At 45.4% G+C, this 25,648-nt stretch overlaps 1 protein-coding gene across 2 annotated transcripts in view; it reads left to right on the top strand.

Annotated features, from left to right (window-relative positions):
- Window positions 1-14,677: 14,677 nt before the first annotated feature.
- The window catches only part of usp2a (ubiquitin specific peptidase 2a), a gene marked incomplete at its 5' end in the record, with an annotated part of 73,362 nt that continues 62,391 nt past the window's right edge, over window positions 14,678-25,648 (top strand). The window contains one exon of one of the 2 annotated variants that reach the window (XM_083637338.1): window positions 14,678-15,454. In XM_083637338.1, coding sequence (XP_083493464.1) covers window positions 14,678-15,454 — 777 coding nt within the window. Of the gene's footprint in view, window positions 15,455-24,796; window positions 25,275-25,648 lie in introns of those variants that run through there. The other variant, XM_083637339.1, reaches the window with a different exon arrangement.

The raw sequence follows: 25,648 nt of genomic DNA on the forward strand, positions 1-25,648 counted from the left end.
CACACACGTTACACACTCAACAGGTAGGAACTTCACACACACACACACACACACACACACACACACACACACACACACACACACACACACACACACACACACACTAGGGCTGTCAATCTCCCTCTATAATCAAATTCGAATTTCAGTGCTTTATACATTTTAATATTCGAATTATATTCGAATATTTTAATTAATTTTTAATTGAATTAAAAAAAAAAAAAAAATTGTTTTTGTCTGAGTGAATTGTTGTCTTCTCTTATGTTATGTTCTGATTCTAAATATAGCTGAATCTTTGGGTTTGACCAAGTAAAACTTTTTCTAAGCATTTTACCAAATGTAGATGGAAAAGTGAATGGTGGATGAATATTCAAAATAATATTAGGCTTATCACAAATAGTCCAGCAATGATGTTTATTTAAGAAAACATGTTCCTTGTACAATGTACATACATTCATTGCATTAGAAAATAGGTCAGATAACCAGAGCTTAGTTAATATTCATCAGTGATGTATTGGTGCTGTCTGAAATGCTAAAATAAAATAATTGATAATAAAAAAAGACACAGCCTTTGTTTGAGCTCCTTATCAATAAACAAATAAGTAAACTTTGCCAAAACAACAATGAGCCATGAACAAAAAAAAATCAGTCACGTATTGCACTTAAGAGCTACAGGTTTACATTCAGTATAGCAGCTTCAACAGTCAACTTCAGTTAACAATGAATGAACATACATTTTAAGAGCTACAGGTAGGTTTACATCAGTATAGCAGCTTCAACAGTCAACTTCAGTTAACACACTTTTCTTCAAGTATGTTGTCAGAACTTGTCACTGTTCTAGTGTTCTAAAAAAATAATAATAATAATAATCGAATTTCGTTCATAATTATTAAATTCGAATAATATTCGAATATCAAAATTTGTTTCAACAGCCCTAACACACACACACACACACGCTACACACTCAACAGGTAGGAACTTCACACACACACACACACACACACACACACACACACACACACACACACACACACACACGCTACACACTCAACAGGTAGGAACTTCACACACACACACACACACACACACACACACACACACACACACACATGCGCTACACACTCAACAGGTAGGAACTTCACACACACACACACACACACACACACATGCCCTGTTCCTGCGCAGCTGACAGTTACTATGTTGATTGATTGATTTGCAGATTTTTTATTTTTGGTCATCCAAACACTATGTACAATACCTCTATTTCATATAATCAAACAATAGACATAACACATTTTACATATGTTGTATACCATGTTTACATGGACAGCAATAATCCGACTGTTTACCTTATTGCAAATAAGACAATATTTTGATGGTGTTTACATGAGTTGCTTATAGTCCGTTCATATTCCCGTTGACATGCTCCAGATGTTCCAGAGTCGTTGACATTTTCCAGAGTAGTTGGCATGTTCCAGAGTCGTTGACATGCTCCAGAGTCGTTGACATGTTCCAGAGTCGTTGACATGCTCCAGAGTCGTTGACATGTTCCAGAGTCGTTGACATGTTCCAGAGTCGTTGACATGCTCCAGAGTCGTTGACATGTTCCAGAGTCGTTGACATGTTCCAGAGTCGTTGACATGCTCCAGAGTCGTTGACATGTTCCAGAGTCGTTGACATGTTCCAGAGTCGTTGTTCCAGAGTCGTTGTTCCAGAGTCGTTGACATGCTCCAGAGTCGTTTCAGCATTGTTATCACAATGTACGCATCCACAATAGTCACATCGCAGGACGTGCAATGAACTCAAACACGTCAGGCTGCAACCTTTCTGTTGCTTGATACAAATGGGAAACTCGCACAGTTCTCATTTACCACGGCTAATGTACAAGACAAGTCTGTCTGAGAAAACATAATTTACTCACATTTAAAGATTTGTGAAGAGTAGTGTATGTTACCTTTCCAGCTTTTGCCGCTCTGAACCGTAGTTGGGAAGCTTCTGGTGTTGTGCTAGTGTATTTTAGCTTAGCTTTAGCTCATAGCTGCTAACAGGCTTTTTAATACGAGTCTGGACCAACTCTGCAGTGGAGAACGGCCACTTTGTTTCAGTACAGCAGCGAACATCAGGTGGTGGGCGTGGCCACACTGAACCATCAGTATGTTGCATTGTTTTTGAGATGACCTGAGGAAGCGCAGGAGGACGTGGGCTCAGAACTGGAACATAGCTGTTAGCTACGAGCTACGTTAGTTGTGTGGCAATGAAACGCCACTGAATAACCAGTTTGATCAACCAGTTCGAGTCACGTTCTTTCCATAAAGCCCACCACCAGCTTTGATATCTGTTAGTTGTTGATATTTATAACAATATTGTGAACGTTTTTATCGATGCGGGGAGACTGTCATGGCGGGCGGCGACTTCCACCATTTCCGCTCTAAGAACAGACCGTCTAACCAATGCGTCCATCCAGAAAAAGGTTGAGTGTCTTGAAACTCCAATGAGTGGGATTTTGCTCCAAAACAACCCACAGGCTGGAAAGTGACCATAACCCTGTGAATGAATCATCCTGTCATAGGTCATGATCAGCACAACCCTATCAACCCCTACATATATTATGACAGCACAACCATAGGTTGAGGCCACGTCTCGTCATAGACGCTTGTTTAGCTGGCTCAGCCTGGCTGGGGGCGGGGTCAGGGTGGGGTAAAAACCCCTGTTCTATCCGTTCAGCAAAGTTAGAATTTAGCTGATAGCCCAGCCCAGGCAGACACGATTGGGGATTTAACCACCGCAGTAAACGCACATCTGAGCAGACGTCTTGTGTTCTGCTCTAGAACCCCCAAACCTGTAGTTTAGAGCCGCAGCACCGTCTTTTGGGCAGTTTTACCCCACTCGCGCGCCAGCCGTTTAACATTTTGTGGGGAGTTCCCAGACATGCGGACTGTCTCTATAACTTGTCCCTTTAATCATGTAATTGCAGTGTACTGTAAGGGCTGCTGATCATGGCACTGAAAACATATCCAACATTTGCTGCATTTGTAATCTTTAGTCGTGATCGTCCTTTTTTTTATGTCTTTAAAATGAACTCATGACATGTCATGACTCACGAGTGACATAGTGACGTCATCAGTGACACCCAGGCCAGCTGTTACTGGTGCTTCACTGTCCATGAATGGACAAGGCGATGGCGTAGTTGTGTTGAAAAGCCAAATGTTGAAATGCCACCTCGATGCATCTGAGCATCAGTCAGATTGATAGGTGTTTTAAAATAATAATGTGTCTAATTGAGGAAACGTTTGGCTCAATTAATAAAGAATTAAGCCTCCTAATCACAAAGGTTGGAGCATCAGTCACTGGAGCCTCCAGCTTCACTGGAGCCTCCAGCTTCACTGGAGCCTCCAGCTTCAGTCACTGGAGCCTCCAGCTTCACTGGAGCCTCCAGCTTCACTGGAGCCTCCAGCTTCAGTCACTGGAGCCTCCAGCTTCACTGGAGCCTCCAGCTTCACTGTAGCCTCCAGCTTCAGTCACTGTAGCCTCCTGCTTCACTGTAGCCTCCAGCTTCAGTCACTGGAGCCTCCAGCTTCACTGGAGCCTCCAGCTTCACTGTAGCCTCCAGCTTCAGTCACTGTAGCCTCCAGCTTCAGTCACTGTAGCCTCCAGCTTCACTGGAGCCTCCAGCTTCACTGTAGCTTCCAGCTTCAGTCACTGGAGCCTCCAGCTTCACTGTAGCCTCCAGCTTCAGTCATTGGAGCCTCCAGCTTCAGTCACTGGAGCCTCCAGCTTCACTGGAGCCTCCAGCTTCACTGTAGCCTCCAGCTTCAGTCACTGTAGCCTCCAGCTTCAGTCACTGTAGCCTCCAGCTTCACTGGAGCCTCCAGCTTCACTGTAGCTTCCAGCTTCAGTCACTGGAGCCTCCAGCTTCACTGTAGCCTCCAGCTTCAGTCACTGGAGCCTCCAGCTTCAGTCACTGGAGCCTCCAGCTTCACTGGAGCCTCCAGCTTCACTGTAGCCTCCAGCTTCAGTCACTGGAGCCTCCAGCTTCACTGGAGCCTGTATGAAGCCTGTGTTGGAAAGCAGCTCTGAGGGGCTGAAAGGAAAGGCCCTCACAGACAGCAACAGTCTGTTATCTGCTCACATGTCAGGGTATATATAGCTGCCTGAAGACCAGGCCAAGCTGCCCAGCTCCACTCGCAGGCCTCCTATAAGCCTCCATGTTGATTTATTACATTATTCCCTATCAGCAGATCACTCGAGCTCTTTGCCCGGTGCCAACTGTCCCTTTATACTGATACAGCTGTTTGGTAGATTGAAGTGCGGGTGACACTAGAAGGCCAATAAGACGTCAGATGAAGTAGGTAAATATAATAATAATAATGACTAGTGTTTTCTTGCATGATTAAAACAAATCTAAATACTACACTGTTTTGTACAACATGTCATTTTGAAAGCTGAGAAAGTTAAATTCCAAAAGTGGTTCGGCCCCTCTAGTGTTAAACTGACATGTGGTCTCACAACACAATAGTGAGGTAATGAAAGAGCCTACTTTACAAACAAGTTATTTAAAGAGGTATACAGTATTCAGATATTTAAAGAGGTATACAGTATTCAGATCTTTAAAGAGGTATACAGTATTCAGATCTTTAAAGAGGTATACAGTATTCAGATATTTAAAGAGGTATACAGTATTCAGATCTTTAAAGAGGTATACAGTATTCAGATCTTTAAAGAGGTATACAGTATTCAGATCTTTAAAGAGGTATACAGTATTCAGATCTTTAAAGAGGTATACAGTATTCAGATCTTTAAAGAGGTATACAGTATTCAGATCTTTAAAGAGGTATACAGTATTCAGATCTTTAAAGAGGTATACAGTATTCAGATCTTTAAAGAGGTATACAGTATTCAGACCTTTAAAGAGGTATACAGTATTCAGATCTTTAAAGAGGTATACAGTATTCAGATCTTTAAAGAGGTATACAGTATTCAGATCTTTAAAGAGGTATACAGTATTCAGACTTTTATCCACCTCTATCAGTGAACAAGGAATTGTGTCGTCATTGACAGACAGGTCTTACAGCTTAGCAAAACGCATAAGTATGGCCACCACATGTTCAGTGTTTTATTTTTCACAATATGAGTGAACTTAGAGCAGAGATCCAACATCATATCTAGTGAAGAGCTCTTATATCATGATGCTAAATACTGTCATAATAATAATAATACTGCAATATTCTTTCTTTCCTGGCTTGAGTAAACGTGTTGTGAGCTGGTTTTACATGTATTATGCTCATCGTGTGCTGTGGGACAGTCACATCTTTGAGACCCTTTACACTCGACTAAACCTGTCTTCTGTGTGTGTATGTGTGTGTGTGTGTGTGTGTGTGTGTGTGTGTGTGTGTGTGTGTGTGTGTGTGTTGGCTTACGCCTCGTTGCAGTCGGCATGGAAACAAGCGTACCGCCTTGAGCAGCTTTGGACTTGACCATTAGAATCACATGACTGGCCTAGAAACTGCTTTGACTCAGCTATGTACCAATCAACCAGTGAACCAATCATTTACAACAGCACAGCACTTCCACATGTGAACACACACACACACACACACGCATACACACACACACTTGCACGCACGCACACACACATATACGCACACGTGCATACACGCACGCACGCACACACATACACACACACACACACGTGTATACACGCACGCACGCACACACATACACACACACACGCACGCACGCACACACATACACACACACACACACACACACACACACACACACACACACACACACACACACACACACACACACACACACACACACACTCACTCACTCCAAAGCACCAGAGAGTCAGAGTCAGAGTCATCAGAATCACTTTTATTGCCACAATATGCAAGATTACATAGGGGGAATTTGTCTGCAAGTGCAGTCCAATATATACAATATACAATATATACAATATACAAATACAATTTACAATATATACATGAATAGTAGTTCAGGAGTGTTAAATAGGCATTAAACGCAGTGCGTGCGTGCGTGCGTGCGTACCTGTAAGTGAAACCCCGTCTCTCCAACTCCACGCCCATTTCCAGCAGTCAGCTTTTGAAATGTGCCTCCCAATCAGTTCTGTAGCAAGCTTCTGTCAGCCAATCAATCGTGCCAGTGCTGCACTACACTATCCTGCCTCTAGTTAATGCAGATCTGATCATGCCACTAGTTAATGCAGATCTGATCCTGCCACTAGTTAATGCAGATCTGATCCTGCCACTCGTTAATGCAGATCTGATTGAGGCTCGGTGGACCTAGCAGCTACACAATTAGAGGTGATGTAATGTTGTAGCTTTATTTTGTTTGTATTTTGACTTTATTTTCTATTCTCTTCTATTCTATTCTATTCTATTCTATTCTATTCTATTCTATTCTATTCTATTCTATTCTATTCTCTTCTATTCCATCATATTCTGTCCTATTCCAGTAGCACAGAGCAGGGGCGGATTGCACCATCGGGAGCGGCGGGCCGTTTCCCGGTGGCCTCGCCTGGCCTGCAAAAAAAAAAAAAAATGCAGGCCAGGCCACTCACTGAACAGCAGGCCAGGCAGGCCAGTATGTATAAGTGTTCCTAGTTGCGCAGATAGCAGGCAGGCAGGCTGCAGGCAGCCAGGCAGGCAGGAATGAGTTAACTTTTCAGTCAGAAGCTGCTGAGACCCCAGCGCGGGTGGGCAGGGCTTGCTGTTCAATGGTGCCAAAATGGAGAAGAAAAGAGGTGCAGAGAGGTGGAAAGAGAGGAGCCTATGTTGTGTCTTGGCCTAAACTACAATATCAGTGGTGGACAAAATTGTCTATTGCCTCTAGAATATTAGAGTGAAATTAAATTAATAACACTAATTTGTGTTTATTTATTTATTTATTTATTTATTTATTTATTTATTTATTTATTTATATTAGGCTATATAAAAAATCCCTTTGGTCAAATGTAAACAGTAGTGGCTAAACTGAAAGTATGGGTTTGATTGCTTTTGGGGTTTTCTTCACAAAAGTGGAGAAGGAGGCAGAAGCAGCACTAGCACTGCAGCAGGTGCTCCTGCAGAGCTGGAGGTGCTGTTGAACTTATCAGAATCAGGAACCTTCAGGTAGGCTAATTTCAGAGCATAAAGTGAAACATGTAGGCTATGCTTATTGCTTTCACATTAATGTGCTATGGGATTATCAGTAGGACTGCACAATACAGTTTAAAGTGGAGATGAAGCAGTTTGATTTTATTATTTTTGTATTTGCATTTAACCTCAGACGAGACAAGACAGGACACTGCACTCTTCCTTAAATGAAGTTTGCTGTGAAGCTTTTGTACAGATGCATGTTTTTGTTTTTACGTCTTCATATTATACTTGCAGTTATCTAGGCAATGTTGAATTCTATTAGTCAACAAATAGGTAACATGTAATATCACGTTAGCTTATATTCACCAAATCTTGCTTCAAACAGCCCAAATTTTTCATTTTTTTTTACAACAGAATCTAGGTTTTGAAAAGTGGTGGGGGGGGGGGGGCATGTCCCCCCTGTCCCCAGTGGAAAAGGTCGAGTCACATTTTCGAGGAGCTGCATGCAGGCTCCGCCGGGAGGCTTGTGCACCCCTCGGCGCATTCGGCGCGGGGTTTGATTTTTCTATCAGCGCGTCGGGTTTTGCTGCCTGTGCCTGTGAGATCTCCGTGGTAGGCTATCAGTGGATATCTGCTGTGATTGAGTCCTCACCGTCGTAAAGTCGCCTTTGAAGCATGACGTTCGATTATAACAAACTAGTTGTGTGGCTTAGCCTTCCCAAATGTTGAGGGTCGTTTTTTATAATTTAATACATAGAATTGGGAACGTTACATTCAATTTCATTCAGACTGCCTGGCGCCTGGAGCTGCGCACTGAGTATGTTCTGTTTTGGCCCGCGCAGAGTGCGCGCGCGCCCTCCTCGGAGCCCCGCCTCCAGCGCGTGCGCGAAGAGTATGCCAGAAGCTTAAGTCATTTATGCCTCGGCAGCAAGCAAACAATGCAGTTTGTTGCCACAGTAGCTATGGTAACTACCGGTTAGCACAGGGAAGGCTGAAAATGCAGAGTTGTGTGCGTGTGCGTGTGGTGTTGTTTCTGTGGAGACCTCTCCCCTCTGAAGTGAAATCCACAGTTTGCTATCATCTTATCGATCCTGTGTCTGTCCATGTTGTTGTTGTTGTGTGTGTGTGTGTGTGTGTGTGTGTGTGTGTGTGTGTGTGTGTGTGCGTGCGTGGCGTGCGTGTGTGTGTCCATGTTGTGTGTGTGTGTGTGTGTGTGTGCATGCGTGTGTGTGTCCATGTTGTGTGTGTGTGTGCGTGCGTGGCATGCGTGTGTGTGTCCATGTTGTGTGTGCGTGTGTGTGTGTGCGTGCATGCATGTGTGTGTCCATGTTGGTGTGTGTGTGTGTGTGTGTGTGTGTGTGTGTCCATGTTGTTGTGTGTGCGTGTGCTGCACTCCCACGGGTCTGACTTGCTGTTAGCACTTCCCTCTTAGCGCTTGGCCCTGCAGGCTAGCCCGAGCTTGTTTGGCTAAGCTCTTCAATAGGGAGAGCGTTGCACGAGTTGGAACATGGTCAAGGTGGTGTCGTCACGGCTCAAGGGCCATATCTTACGCCCAGTGCAAGTGCTCCATCTCTGCCTAGTTTGGGGGCGGCTGTAGCTCAGGAGGTAGAGCGGGTCGTCCACTAATCGCTTTGGATGAAAGAGGTCGGTGGTTCGATTCCCGCCTCCTCCAGTCTGCATGTCGAAGTGTCCTTGGGCAAGATACTGAACCCCAAATTGCTCCCGATGGTGTGTAAGCACCCTGCGTGGTAACCTGCTGCCATCGGTGTGTGAATGGGTGAATGTACCTACTGACTGTAAAGCGCTTTGGATAAAAGCGCTATATAAATGCAGGCCATTTACCATTTAAATGCAGGCCATTTTAGTTTCTAGCACTCAAAATCGTCTTCTTTTTTCTCGTTTAATTACAACTGGGTCGCTGAAGCACGTCCTTTGATGGAGCCGACTCATCCTTTGATGGAGCCGACTCATCCTTTGATGGAGTCTACTCACCCAGTGGTAATTTAAAGTCCTTTGATGGAGCCTACTCACCCAGTGGTAATTTAAAGTTTGTAAAAAAGTGAGATTTTGAGTGCTAGAAACTAGCAAAGATTTTGCCCTTGCACTGGGCGTGAGATATGGCCCTACATCTTTTAGGGTAGCACTAGGGGTCCACAAACCGTGTCACGGTCCCCAGGATCTATAAGGATCTATAAGGGATCTATAAGGAAGGGTTTTTGTAGTTGATGATAAGTATTGAATTGTAGAACTACTGATCATAGTGAGAGTGAAACCTAGGATTAGTCATTCTTATACATTCTCAAATTTGGGATGAGTTCTAGTGAATTGGGATGATTTCTACTAGTGAATTAGCGTGTAATTAACCCCTGTGCCATATTTGTGCAGTGAAGTCACTCAGATTTGTTAGAGAAAACAGAAAATATGACGCCTGCTGGAGAAAATGTGTAATGAAATAAGTGTTACCTTGAGTCTGATTTCCCCCCAAAACACAAACAAGCACGGGTATCATTTCACTTGAAGTCCACGGTGATGCATTACAACCACAACAGGAAGTCCACAGTGATGCATTATAACAAGAAGTCCACAGTGATGCATTACAACAGGAAGTCCACGGTGATGCATTACAACCACAACAGGAAGTCCACAGTGATGCATTATAACAAGAAGTCCACAGTGATGTCCACGGTGATGCATTACAACCACAACAGGAAGTCCACAGTGATGCATTATAACAGGAAGTCCACAGTGATGCATTACAACCACAACAGGAAGTCCACAGTGATGCATTATAACAGGAAGTCCACAGTGATGCATTATAACAAGAAGTCCACAGTGATGCATTACAACAGGAAGTCCACAGTGATGCATTACAACAGGAAGTCCACAGTGATGCATTATAACAGGAAGTCCACAGTGATGCATTACAACCACAACAGGAAGTCCACAGTGATGCATTATAACAGGAAGTCCACAGTGATGCATTATAACAGGAAGTCCACAGTGATGCATTATAACAGGAAGTCCACAGTGATGCATTACAACAGGAAGTCCACAGTGATGCATTATAACAGGAAGTCCACAGTGATGCATTACAACAGGAAGTCCACAGTGATGCATTATAACAGGAAGTCCACGGTGATGCATTACAACAGGAAGTCCACAGTGATGCATTACAACAGGAAGTCCACAGTGATGCATTATAACAAGAAGTCCACAGTGATGCATTATAACAGGAAGTCCACAGTGATGCATTATAACAGGAAGTCCACAGTGATGCATTATAACAAGAAGTCCACAGTGATGCATTATAACAGGAAGTCCACAGTGATGCATTACAACAGGAAGTCCACAGTGATGCATTACAACAGGAAGTCCACAGTGATGCATTATAACAGGAAGTCCACAGTGATGCATTATAACAGGAAGTCCACAGTGATGCATTATAACAGGAAGTCCACAGTGATGCATTATAACAGGAAGTCCACAGTGATGCATTACAACAGGAAGTCCACAGTGATGCATTATAACAGGAAGTCCACAGTGATGCATTACAACAGGAAGTCCACAGTGATGCATTACAACAAGAAGTCCACAGTGATGCATTACAACAGGAAGTCCACAGTGATGCATTACAACAGGAAGTCCACAGTGATGCATTACAAGAGGAAGTCCACAGTGATGCATTATAACAGGTTGTACATCCATTTAGACGCTCATATTTTCTTCTCATGTACTCATGAGACAAACAAGCACAGGAAATTACTTTCAGTATCAAGCTCTTAACTATATATTTAAGCAATATAGCATGAGAGCAAGTGTGTTGTGGCGAATACGGCCGAGTGGGATAACAGCTTATCAGCGGGATATATTCCACAACACCACGCAGCTCGAGTGCTATATTGCTTTTATAAAACGGTTTCCAAGTATAATAATATAATAATAATAATACTATAAGTCCGACTGGCATGGTATTCTGATAGAGTCAGTTGAAACACTACTGTAAGGCGGGACCGCAAGAACGTGCGGGTGATTTGATTGGATCGTTCTGGAGACTGAAGTTGACATTGGCCAATCCTGGCGCTTGCTGAGAAGCTGAGAGCTTTCTGGAAAGCCGACAGGCAGCTCGAGCGCAGCGCTGCATTCTCAGCGCTTGCTGAGAAGCTGAGTGCTTTCTGCAAAGCCCGACACCAACTAACGTTACGGGGTTAAATGCGGGGTTAAATGCGGGGTTAACAGCCTTTTTTTGGCAAAGAAGACATTAGCCCGCATTTATTCTTGTACAAAACATAATTTTCTGCGAAGTATTAGTAAAGTTATAAGCGAAGATCGATTCACAAGGATCTGACAGCTGTCTCCGCCATTTGTTTTTTTTAGGTAACCAAAGGCTTTTAGTAAGAGAGTTGCCATGGCAACCAATAACCCACTCCAATAACCCATGGCCATGGGTTATTGGAGTGGGTTATTGGATTTATACAATGGCTGTGAACCAATCAGATTGCTTGATTTGAGAGAGCCGTTTTATAAAACTATATATATAACTACATTTGCCTCATAAAGTATTCAACAACCTAGATTTCATGCATATTGTGTTAATGCAAAAACAATCTAGGTTGTTGATTACTTTGCAGAACAGATATGATGCCTTATAGTAAGTACAGTTACTTTACCATCTGCATAATAGTGGAACCAAAGTTTAATGAAAACAATAAAGAACGAAAACAAAATGACATCACTGCTACCAACATATCGAACCAAGGCAATGAGGCATTAGTAGCCTTGCCTTAGAAGACTCTGAGATAGGGCCAGTTTTGTTGATGTTAGCCTAGCCTGATGTTAGCCTAGCCTTACGCTTTGTTCACACCATACGCCAAGTCGCCAACCATACACCAAAGCCACGCTAAAGCTGAGTGTACGCTAAACCGGTCACACCAGAAACACTCTTTTCCTCAGCGCCTGACTCGGAGCTGCTCCTCCGGCCCCTCCTCCCCCTCACAACTTGCATTGACTTCATGCCTAGCACATCGGCTGCTGTGTGCTGCACGCTTGGAAAATAGAACAGAAGGTGAAACTATCGATTCAGCGTAGCTTTAGCGTGGCATGTCGTGGGGCTGGTGTGAACGGTCTATAACAAGGATGCCAAAATGAAACTGCATGGGTTCAGTGTGGGATTTGCGTATGGTGTGAACGTGCACTTAGCTGAAGACTCTGAGCTAGAGCCAGGTTAGTTGATGTTGTTAGCCTAGCCTTAGCTGAAGACTCTGAGCTAGGGCCAGGTTTGTTGATGTTGTTAGCCTAGCCTTAGCTGATGACTCTGAGCTAGCTAGGGCCAGGTTTGTAGATGTTGTTAGCCTAGCCTTAGCTGAAGACTCTGAGCTTAGGCCAGGTTTGTTGATGTTGTTAGCCTAGCCTTAGCTGAAGACTCTGAGCTAGGGCCAGGTTTGTTGATGTTGTTAGCCTAGCCTTAGCTGAAGACTGAGCTAGGGCCAGGTTTGTTGATGTTGTTAGCCTAGCCTTAGCTGAAGACTTTGAGCTAGGGCCAGGTTTGTTGATGTTGTTAGCCTAGCCTTAGCTGAAGACTCTGAGCTAGGGCCAGGTTTGTTGATGTTGTTAGCCTAGCCTTAGCTGAAGACTCTGAGCTAGGGCCAGGTTTGTTGATGTTGTTAGCCTAGCTGGCTTAGCCACAGACTGGCTTGCCTCTGTGTGTTTTGGCCTGTCTCCAGCACGCTGCCTGTCTGCCTACTCCAGATCCATAAGCTGAATTATTGATAAACCTGTGGTCAGAGAAGGAGAGAGAGAGTGGTAAAGAGAGAGAGAGAGAGAGAGAGAGAGAGAGAAAGGGCGAGAGACCCAGAAGGAGAGGGGTTACTTGTAAGGAGAAGTGGATGCACGAGGGGGGAGAAAGGAAGGGGTAGAGAGTGGATAGCGAACAGATAGAGAGAGAGAGAAGTGGAGAAAGGAGGGGTAGAGAGTGGATAGCGAACAGATAGAGAGAGAGAAGGGGAGAAAGAGAGAGATTAAAGAAATAGGAGCCTCCCCCACTGAACTCAACACGGATCAACAACACCAGATACTTTTATTTATTCAGATGCTGCGTTGCCTGCTGAACAGGAGCCTGCTGCTACAGGAACGCACTGTGCTGCCCGCCTGGCCTGGCCTGCCACAACCAACAACTTAGCTGGAGTCGTTCTAGCCATGGGACACACACTCTATACAGAGAGACAGATGGGCGGTGGTGTTCCTACCCTGCAAAAACAACAACAGGGATTTGCAATGTGAGATGTCACAAATAGGGATGTAACGATATGAAATTTCACAGTCCGGTACGGAACAGTATCTGCCAAAATATCACGGTATACAGTATTTGTATTTCACGGTATCGATTTTTCTTTGCCATTTAATTACAACGTACGATGGCCCATCGAAAAACAAACACGTGTTTTGCTTTGAAGAAAATATCGCTGAAGGTTAATAACATGACACTGAGCATCACTCTGTGGGTGAAGGTTAATAACATGACACTGAGCATCACTCTGTGGGTGAAGGTTAATAACATGACACTCCCCTTCCTGTCCTCTCCTCCCCCACTATTCCCCCACTATTCTAAAGCATGGCACCCATTCTATCCCCTCCCACTATTCCGCCACTATTCTAAAGCATGGCATCCATTCTACCCTAAAGCGTGGCACCCATAAGCTCTATATGTGAATATGTGTTTATTTGGCAAAGGGATTCACTACTAAAGGCTTGCAGCAAATTAAGTTAAGCATAGTTTGGTTGCAAAGAAATCGACATATGTCCGTTTGTAAAATGTGTGTCTATATTTCTCTATCATATTGTTCGATATGTTATTATTACTACTGTGATTTGTTACTGTGGTGTCAGCTAGCCCTCCTTTCCCTGTTCTCTCCATATAGTCTCTCATACTCCCCCTGCTCTCCCTCCCCACCGCCTCCCGTTCCCGAACCCCCCCCCACCCCACTATTCTAAAGCATGGCATCCATTCTATTTTAAAGCATGGCACCCATTTTCTTTCTTTCCCCCTTCCCCTGCTCCTCTCTCAACCTCTCCTTCTCCGTTCTCTCCTCCCCCACATTTCCCATTCTCTCCCCACCTCCTCCCTCTCCCTGCTCTCTTCTCCTCCACATCCTCCCGCTCTCCCTCCCCCCCCCTCTCCTGCTCTCATGACACTGAGCATCACTCTGTGGGTGAAGGTTAATAACATGACACATAACTGGTGCTGTAAGCGTAATATATCTCACTTTAGATTTGATGCTCCCATGATATTATGATATTAATATATTATGATATTAATATAATATTAAGCCAAAAAGCAGCACGTTTATAAGTTGCTGACGCACAGTCTTGATTAATGTAGTCTTTTTGTAAAGCACATTTAGGCTCAGAGATGCAGATGATGTCCTAACTGCTGCCTACATTGTTGCTGTAGTGAAAGTATTGATTTGATTGTTGCTGATGAACTAACACTGGGCTCTGGTCTGTGCAGTCGATGCAGTCTTCCAGAGGCTCTTCCAGAGGCTCTCCCTCCCTGTGGCTGAGCACCCAGCAGCAGCAGCAGCACCATGTCCCGCGTCTCCTCCACCGCCAAGCGCTACGCTGGCTCCTCCTACACCAGCCACTACAGCTCCTACGGCTCCTCTCTGACCCCGGGCCTTAGCTCCTACAGTGAGCGGGACAAGCTGTCCTCCTACAGGTCCCCCACCTCCTCCTCCACCTCAGGCTACTCCTCCTCCAGCTACCTGAGCAGCTCGGCCGCCCGCGCCCGCAACTACAGCACCTCCTCGGAGCCCGACCGCGACCGGGGCCGCACCGTCCCGCGCACCGACATCCTCGGGAGCGGCGGCATCGGCGCCGGCCGCCGGAGCGAGAGCCTCAGCCGGACCCCCACCAAGGGCTACGGGTCGGGGCTGAGCGGGGGGTCCACCTACTCCGGCTACAGCTCCTACACTCCCTCCTTATCCGCGGTGCAGCACAGCTACCTCTCCTCGCCGGCGGCCTCCAGCATCTCGCTCAGCCGACGCAAATCGGTGTCCCAGAGCGACCTGAGCAGGGACCTGTCCTCCCTGGGCCTCGCCGAGCCTTCGTCCTCCTCCCCCTCTTCTTCCAGCAGTGCCCTGAGGAGCTACCGCAGTCGGGCCAGCGAGGTGGCCGACTCATACAGCAGCAGCTCCCGCCCCAGCTACTCAGGCCTATCGCGGAGCTCCACTCAGGAGGCCCTCTCGCGGAGCTCCACTCAGGAGGCCTTCAGCAGCAGCAGCAGCAGCAGCAGAGGTTTCAGCTCTTCTTCGTGGGACACAAGCAGCAATGGGCACACCGGCTCCCCCAGCAGGGACTCCACGGTAAGAGGAACTCCACCACACTACACACCACGCTCAGTCACCAGGGGCTGAACAAGGTGGACAGAGGAATCACAGCAGCGTGATTCTTCCCCAGCTTTCACATCAGAGAGTGATACCACTTATATGTCATTTCTGTCTGATCACTGCATGATGCCCAACATTTGGTTTGTAGCTACTGAGATTACCGGTTTCCACCAGGTGGGGGCACTATTGTTCAAATTAATTGCAATGCACTTGACAGGAGTCCTACTTTACAATAGCATACCAAGCATGTCACATTGTCACTCTCTCACACATACACTACACACAACTACACACAACTACTCACACACAACTACACACAACTACTCACACACACTGTGGGAGCAATGTGACGCATTTTGACAGCTCTATGTTATCACAATGAGAACCGGTGCTCTTGGGCCAAAACAAGAGGTGCAGTATTCCAGTATACCTGAGCAGACCCTGCTTATGTGACAAACGAGCTCTTAGCACGGATACCTGACCTCTTCTAGTGCAGCAATTAGCTGCTTACACCTCTCAGAGGGAGGAGCCAGGCTATGAGGAGCCAGGTCCATCTCTAAGCTCAGTATGAATGGGAGGGGAGGGGGTGTGCGTTAGGAGGGAGGAGGAAGGGGGGGGGGGGGTGTGCATTAGGAGGGAGGAGGAGGAGGGAGGGGAGGGGGTGTGCGTTAGGAGGGAGGAGGAGGAGGGAGGGGAGGGGGTGTGTGTTAGGAGGGAGGAGGAGGAGGGAGGGGATGGGGTGTGCGTTAGGAGGGAGGAGGAGGAGGGAGGGGAGGGGGTGTGCGTTAGGAGGGAGGAGGGAGGGGGTGTGCGTTAGGAGGGAGGAGAAGGAGGGAGGGGAGGGGGTGTGCGTTAGGAGGGAGGAGGAGGAGGGAGGGAGGGGAGGGGGTGTGTGTTAGGAGGGAGGAGGGGAGGGGGTGTGTGTTAGGAGGGAGGAGGAGGAGGGAGGGGAGGGGGTGTGCGTTAGGAGGGAGGAGGAGGAGGGAGGGGAGGGGGTGTGCGTTAGGAGGGAGGAGGGAGGGGGTGTGCGTTAGGAGGGAGGAGGAGGAGGGAGGGGAGGGTGTGTGTGTTAGGAGGGAGGAGGAGGAGGGAGGGAAGGGGGTGTGCGTTAGGAGGGAGGAGGAGGAGGGAGGGGAGGGGGTGTGTGTTAGGAGCAGAGGGCATGAGAAGTCAAAGCCAATAGGAGGCACGAAGGAGAGGAATTCATCATCAGGGAGAATTTGTGGGAACTCTTCAGTTGAAGCTTTGTGATGCAGATTATAAAGCCATTAGAAGCACAGCTTAGCTGTCCTTACTTCATCATCAGACAAACATCTGAAAATTACACTGCAGCATCACTACCCCATGCAGGCTCCTCCTAATGTTCTGCACATTGTGTGTATATAGATATATGTACAGTATATATATACCCTAACCCTATATCATGATCTGATTATAAACAGTGTCATGCACTCATAATGTGCTTATAATACTCTTCAAAAGCCACTTCAACTGTTGCCAAATGTACAGATATTTATTTCTGGAGAAAAAGATTGATCACCACTTCTCCTTGGGCAGCTCATTTCTGTGGAGCTCGAAGCAGAAGTATTTTCAAACTCAAATACACACCTATTCTCATACTAATACTATTCTTATTGATAATGAGCAATCTGGTGGGGCTGGGTGTTTTCTGCCATGATGCTATAAGTGCATGTGAACAAAAGACAAGATATTGCAAGAGCAACAGAGAATGAGAGTGTATGATGGAGTCCAGGTATGAGACGCCAGTGATGCATCCAGTTCAGTCGGCTGTAACAAAACACATTCAGCTGGCGTGCAATGCATTATGACTTTTTGACATTTGACTGAAATGTGTATTTATGTCATATTAATTATATGTGTATAATGTATTGTCAGTGGCTGCAGCAAGCTAATGATATTAGCCGGGGAGTTTACATGCAGCAAATTGTATCTATGTCTTAAATGCTGACCACTTCTGTTTGGCCCTGCAGTGGAAATCTGGCAAATGTCAAAAGCTAAATGGACCAGGTTTGGTTCTCATTTAGCCTGTCAAGTAATCAACACCTCTCCATCAGCCAGGGAGTGAGAGGTGAACAGTCTTAATTGGATGTCACCGGTTGGAGTATTTGTTGTGTTAATTAACCCCAGGCCTCTGTCACTCCAGTCAGGTTTAATCACCCTCTCTGCCCCCAGGGCTGAGTCTGGGCCTATACAACTGCTACCCGACTGTGCAGAAATCAGCTTTAGTGAGTAGGGCTGGTTCAATATAACAATATTATATTGAGATTGCGATATGAGACTAGATATGAGACTAGATATCATCTTTCCATATCGTAATATCGTGATATGGCATAAGGTGGTGGCCACACTGATCCGTGGTGTCTATCCGTCTGCGTTCATTTCTCTGTTCACTTCCATTCATTTTCAACACAGCTGTCCGTCTGTCTGTCTGTCTGTCTGTCTGTCTGTCTGTCTGTCCGTGCAGCACTGAAGCATACGTATCCAGCACATTTGCATACGTTTTGATGGACAGAAAAGTTCAAGAGGGCTGAACTTTTTCTGGATGGACATATGGGATGGACAGATAGATGGATAGTCACCGTCCGTTTAGCCAATCAGAGTCGAGGAGGCGTTCTCAGAGCGGAAATGGCTGAGCAGGTTGTCCACATCAATATAACGTCATGTTATTTTACTGTTATAAATATCAACAACGAGCCAACAGATATCAAAGCTGGTGGGCTTCATGGAAACAGCATTACTCAAACTGGCCAACTGGTACATCAATCTGGTCATTCAGTGGCGTTTTATTGCCACTAACGTTAAGGTTTCTGCTCGTTGTTTCGCGAGATGCCATTACTGTTTGGCCTGGTTACATCATCAACTACGCCGCACTCCCTGATTGGCCCGGTTACATTGTAATTTCAGGAAATTGCTGACGGGCGGCTGGAAGTCCAGACCGATACGTAGAGCCAAACAGGAAGTGAGGTCACATGATCAGACCGATACGTAGAGCCAAACAGGAAGTGAGGTCACATGATCAGACCGATACGTAGAGCCAAACAGGAAGTGAGGTCACATGATCAGACCGATACGTAGAGCCAAACAGGACGTGAGGTCACATGATCAGACCGATACGTAGAGCCAAACAGGACGTGAGGTCACATGATCAGGACCGATACTTATCATGCGTTCCTTTATCGCAAAAGAACTGGGATGTGGAGGCTAAATGACGTCACATCCATTTTGTTAGCATTCCATTTGCAGAAAAGTTGAGCTGGGAAGTTCACTGTTCACTGGTCAGATCCACTCGCTAGCCAGGCTAGCCATTGTTAGCAATAACAGTTGATAACATGGCAGTTTGTGGCATTTTGCGCATACAAACACTGCAGCCTCATGTCCACACAGATAGAAGTAGGCCGTGCTGTGTGTACAGCTGATTTAACGAGACACAAACAAGACAGAAGTGCTCAATAGCATTTATACGATTATAACTACTGTTGTTGCGCGGAGCAGCCATCTTGGATTTTTGAGGTCGGGGCTGCTGAGGCGCCTACAAGTTTGGAATGAGAAATACCAGCTCTGGTGACGTCACCGTCCCAGCTCATGACCTTTGAACCGTAAGATTACCAGTTCCCAGTTATAAAGGAAAGCACGAGTAGAGCGAAACAGAAAGTGAGGTCACATGATCAGGACCGATACGTAGAGCCAAACAGGAAGTGAGGTCACATGATCAGGACCGATACGTAAAGCCAAACAGCAAGTGAGGTCACATGATCAGACCGATACGTAGAGCCAAACAGGAAGTGAGGTCACATGATCAGGACCGATACGTAGAGCCAAACAGGAAGTGAGGTCACATGATCAGGACCGATACGTAGAGCCAAACAGGAAGTGAGGTCACATGATCAGGATGGTTTTGACCCCTTTACACAGAGCACTCCCAAACCTATATATTTTGCGAAAGCACCACTCATCCCTACAATATTGTGGCCATATCGATATTGACGTATTTGGTCACAAATACAGTGCACTCCTCTTATAGTGATCACTTTGGAACGGCTCAAATTGATCACTATAAGCGCTGCGAATGATTTAAACAGCATGTGTATAGGAATGATTTAAACAGCATGTGTATAGGAATGATTTAAACAGCATGTGTATAGGAATGATTTAAACAGCATGTGTATAGGAATGATTTAAACAGCAGGTGTATAGTAATGATTTAAACAGCATGTGTATAGGAATGATTTAAACAGCATGTGTATAGGAATGATTCGGGACCAAGCTTTTTGATCAGTATAAGCAGTTTATCACTATAAGCAGATTCCATTGTATTGTTGTGATACAGTATTTTATTTGGTCCATATCACCCAGCCCATATGCGGAAGCTCATAGCTGATCCATATGCAAACTAATGCAGTGGTCCTTCCTATCAGTGCTCGAGGATGACTTGCAAAGTGACCGCTAGCTTTCCGCTTGTTGTTGTAACATCGATGTTTGAAGTCACTTATGGCGATGTGGCTCTCCTGAAATAGCTTTGGCAAAGTAAGGTAAACACAATCCTGCTGGTTTCTTAGTAGCTTACAACACAGAAATAGCAGATCGTCTCGGGCCGGTGCTCATGTTCATCCTGTGCCATGTATTTTAGTAAGGCAACAAGCTGGCTTACAATCATCTTTTCTCATAGCCATCATCCTCATCATCATCCCTGCTTTTCCAATTTTCTCTTACAGAATATTCAAATCAGACAAACTGGCACTTCTCTTTAGGACACTTTTGTGAAAAAGCCTTATGATGTGTACTTACTTAGTTAGCCTACACGTGTGACTTCACCTAGCAATGAAAGTATGACTTAGCATTTTTATTTATCACCACTTTCTTAATTAACTACAGCTAGTTTACTAACTTACAAACTCAAGTAGCTGTTGTAGTGTCTTATAGCTACGTTTAGTCACATAGCATGCTAACTAACTATTGAGTCTAACAAGACATTTTGCTAAGTTAGCTAGCTAGCCTTTCAAATCATGTAAGCTAAACAGCGGTTCTCAAATCTTTTTGCATGAAGGACCCCTATTAAACTGACAAAAATTAGACCACGGACCCCCATTTGATAGGATTTTGTCACATGGTCCCATATGATAATAAGATTGATGCTTTATGTTTTATTACAGAAAGTGTATAAAACCCATGACCAAAATAGTCATTGTGTTACTTATGAATGGAATTATAGGGAAAATGAAGTACCCCCCTTTTGGCTGGGAACCCCCTGGAACCCCATCAAGGACCCCTGGGGGTCCCCGGACCCCCATTTGAGAACCACTGAGCTAGAAGACAGGTGATATATACTGGAGGTCATGTTAAGTCTTCCCTTGTTCTAATTTTGGAGCAGCTCATTGACACACTTAAACATTTAGGCTCCTCTACTTTACACTTCCTCTCACACTTTCACACATTTCGGCCGCTGTTCTTGTGACGCCCGTTTCAGCAGTGCCTGCCTGTGTGACCCGCCTGCCAGGGTGACCCGCCTGCCTGGGTGACCCACCTGCAAAAAGGGGTGTGGTTATAAGTTGGAGCTTTGCTGTGTTCTTTGGAAAATAAGAGGCGGTGCTTCGGCTCAGCATGCGGCTCAGCATGTGGCATGTCAACATTACACTGTTCAAAGCTCATGTCATTAACTGAAGAATAGAGCTGCAATGATTAATACATTAGTTGTCAACTATTTTGATAATCGATTGAGTAATTAATTAAGGGGAAAAATGTAGAAAATTGAGTCTGAGTGAATCTGAGTCCAGCTTCTTAAATGTGACTATTTTCTGGTTTCTTTACTCTTCTATGACAGTAAACTGAATACATTTGGGTCGTTGAGAAAACAAGACATTTGAGGACTTCATCTTGGGGTTTGGGAAACACTGATTGACATGTTTGACCATTTTCTGATATTTTATATCGACCAAACAACTAATCGATGAATCGAGAAAATAATCAACAGATTCATTGGCAATGAAAATAATCATTAGTTCACACAGAACAGGTGTTTGTCTACGGTTGTATTGTGTGTTCATTCAATTCATAAATTGGAATGGTCCTCTATGGTGGCCCACACTTACAGTAGGATGTAATTACACCTATAGTTGGTTTTCTTCGGTCCAAACCACAGTGGAAAAGTTCACTTTGTTGCATCGTTGGCTCACTTACATTCACACGTCCTAATTACAAGCTAACCAGGGCTTGTCAACAAAAGTCACATGGATGGACTTATGAACCAAACTAAAGGAGAAAATGCACATATACATATAATTATAGAATATAATAAAAAACATATGTTTTATTATACTGTAGTATTAACAAATATAACTGATTCATTTCCTTCCACATAAAAAAATCTTATTTCTCTAGCTCGAAGAGTTCAAAAAGAAAGCCTGCATTAGATGAGCATAGGCCTAGGGGTATCTGAGCTCCAACGCTACAGTGACTGTACAGAAGGTATCTGAGTTCCAATGCTACAGAGTGAGTGTACAGAAGGTTTCACTCTGTTCTGGAACAGGGACTCTCGTGCATATCTCCACAGACCGTGTCAGCACTGATGTTAGCCAGTAGAAGAGAATCTTATGTTCCTTGCAGGAATGTTGGCTAACGGTTTAGGACTGTTATCAATGAGGAACTGTTTTAATTGCCATCCAAAACAATGCATGGCACCTTGGTTAAATTTAAACCACTTTAGTGAAGAGATTGTCAGGCCGATGTGTCTATTTTAACTTGCAGAGTGGAACAGCTATCCCTTGGTATTTGCACTCTCTGACTTCTCCTAGATAACATGGCTGCTTTTGTCCCATTTATTTTTTATTTTTCATTACTAGACTATTGCTCAGCTCTTTGTGTCAGATATCAGAATACAAATATCTACTCTTTGCTCTTTCTGACTTTGACGTTGTCCACCTCAAGGATTTAAAGAGTGTCACACACATGCACACACATGCACGCACGCACGCACGCACGCACGCACGCACACGCACACACACACATACACACACACACACACACACACACACACACACACACACACACACACACACACACACACACACACACACACACACACACACACACACACACACACACACACACACGTACGTAATGTGTTCCTTGGCTATTTGTTGTGTACACATGCTTGAGCCTGGCCTCTGTGGCTTGGGTCATAACATTGCTCCTGGGCACATGTTGCATGTTTTCCCCTGCACACATCAGTTCAGATGAAATATCTCCTCTACAAATGTTGCATGCACATCGCCATGTGCTGCTGTGCTCAGTCAAACTGAACATGCACATCGCCATGTGCTGCTGTGCTCAGTCAAACTGAACATGCACATCGCCATGTGCTGCTGTGCTCAGTCAAACTGAACATGCACATCGCCATGTGCTGCTGTGTTCAGTCAAACTGAACATGCACATCGCCATGTGCTGCTGTGTTCAGTCAAACTGAACATGCACATCGCCATGTGCTGCTGTGCTCAGTCAAACTGAACATGCACATCGCCATGTGCTGCTGTGTTCAGTCAAACTGAACATGCACATCGCCATGTGCTGCTGTGTTCAGTCAAACTGAACACAGCAGCACATGGCGATGTGCATGTTCAGTTTGACTGAACACAGCAGCACATCGCCATGTGCTGCTGTGTTCAGTCAAACTGAACATGCACATCGCCATGTGCTGCTGTGCTCAGTCAAACTGAAGCGCACTTTTGTTTGCGTCTACAGTTTGCGTTGGGATGTTATGTGACACGTCATTGTGAAAATATGTGTTTTGGAATTATCACTGCTGACCAGCCAATCAGAGTGATGTCTCTACCCCTGACCAGCCAATCAGAGTGATGTCTCTACCCCTGACCAGCCAATCAGAGTGATGGTTCTACCCCTGACCAGCCAATCAGAGTGATGTCTCTACCCCTGACCAGCCAATCAGAGTGATGTCTCTACCCCTGACCAGCCAATCAGAGTGATGGTTCTACCCCTGATCAGCCAATCAGAGTGATGGTTCTACCCCTGACCAGCCAATCAGAGTGATGTCTCTACCCCTGACCAGCCAATCAGAGTGATTTCTCTCACCAACGCCCTGACGCATCGGACAAAAAAGCCGCCAACAAGCTGCCGTCAAAGCAGACTAGAGCCAATGGTGCAGGACATGATTGATTGATTGATTGATTGATTGAATTATTACACACCGCAAATACTGGAGCGACAGACGGCCAGTCACAGCCGACCCCGACAATGGCTTCTAGCGATGCTGTAGATATATTTAGAGGAAGAGACATGAGCTTGTCCTGACCATGAGAAGAGAGAGCCGTGTAAACAACAAGTCATCTTTGTGTTTCTCAGAGGATCTTGCATTTCAGCTGGTGTTGCCTGGCCCATGCTGCTTTCTGCCAGCGGGGGGCCTCGTGTTCTCTATCCTTCACTAATCCTACAGGCTCAAGTCCAGTGCTCAAACTTCCCCGCTGGATTTGGAAGTTTTGGTGGTGAATGATATTGAATGCAGGGACTTTGCCATTTTGGTTAGTTGTCTGAAATAAAGAGTCTGTGGTTAACACAAGTTTATGAAACTGAGACCTTTGTGTTCAGCAAGATAATCTGCGCAAATGAACACCACTTTTGTGATTTTTAAAGCGTTTTCTGATTTTCGGAGATCGCATTTGCCTGTACGCACCGTTTCGCTCATATAGATAGTTTTCACAGAATTGTGTTGCTATGGAACTATTTTTAAACCTAGCTTATTTCCTGTCAGCTATTGTATTAGCAAACAAGTGTTTGCTAAGCTTACTTCCTGTTGCAGTGTTTCGGAAACAGGAAGTAAGCCTGCAAATCAACTTACTCTGTCGTTTCGGTATGAGGACGTGTTTGGAGATTTTTGTTGTTGATTTAGCATTGACATTGTGTAGCTGAAATGTTGGGCCTTCATGAGGACACTCGTGACTATGTCACATAAATCCTCACACACTGTGGTGCTTCTCCCACCTGCTTCAGTTAGGTTAGTCTCCTCCTCTCATGGCCGTTATGGAGATGAGTGCTCTCCTTGGATTCCGCCATTATAGTCCTTCAGATGATTCCCAGGAGAGAGTGGCTGGATGGACCTGTGTGTGCATGTGTGTGTGTGTGTGTGTGTGTGTGTGTGTGTGCGTGCGTGACGTAGAGAGAGCGGTGTCTGACGTTTGTTGTAGGCTGACTTTTACCGAGCCGGGAGGGGCGGGGCTTCAGACCTGTACAACGAAACCGAACGGGAAGACAATATTGCTGTGAACTGACATTATTACCTGGATGCGTTGCGCACGTTGATTATAACGTCGTTATACATAGAATGATAGGCTACATCAGTGAGTCTTAGCTCGTTTATTCGTGTTTTGATCTTTGCTTTGTTACCAATGTTAGTTCATCCTGTAGAAGGCAGCGCCACAGGTCCTTTATTCGTCGTGTTTTGCACTGTCGGTACCTCGATGAATGAATGTCAACGAGCAGAGAGCGGATCAACAACGGAGCGTCTGTAGCCTATTGACGCACAGAGAGCAGCGCAGCTCCGAAAATCCTCCCAGGCGTGTGAGCAGCTCGCCCCGGTAACGGGCTCCGTCCTCCGCCCAGGCAGGCGGCCAGCATGCCGAGCATGCGACAGTCCTACACGGTGACCGTGCCCGAGGAGCCGCCGCAGGCCGCCTTCCCCTTCCTCAAGCAGGAGATGCGGCGGAAAGGCAGCATGTCCGGCTCCGTGCTGGTCTCCACCTTCGTAGGGCTTCTCATTAACCAAGCCAAGGTAAGAGCGAGAGAGTGAGAGGACGATCCGAAATGCTGCCAATTTAACCATTTATTGCTTATTGGTAAACCTGCAAACATTGTCGGACAGACGTTTAAGATCTCGTCCATTTCCACTGGTGAATGCGGCATATGACCAAGCAGCACGTATTCAAATAGGCTACAAATTTGGTGCGTCTACCATCTTCTGCCACCACAAAATACACCGCGGTGGGCGGTAGGCAGCGAGCAGTGAGAACCAATAGGTTCTTAAAAGTATAATACTAATAATAATAATAATAAGTGCTGCAGAACAGTGTATCATATCATGCCGAATATACCAGGACATCTCGTCTAGCCTAAACATCTGTGGTGTAAATTGTTTGGCCGTCATGA

The sequence above is a fragment of the Poromitra crassiceps genome (assembly GCF_964638095.1).
Source record: "Poromitra crassiceps genome assembly, chromosome: 5".
Lineage (NCBI taxonomy): Eukaryota > Metazoa > Chordata > Actinopteri > Beryciformes > Melamphaidae > Poromitra > Poromitra crassiceps.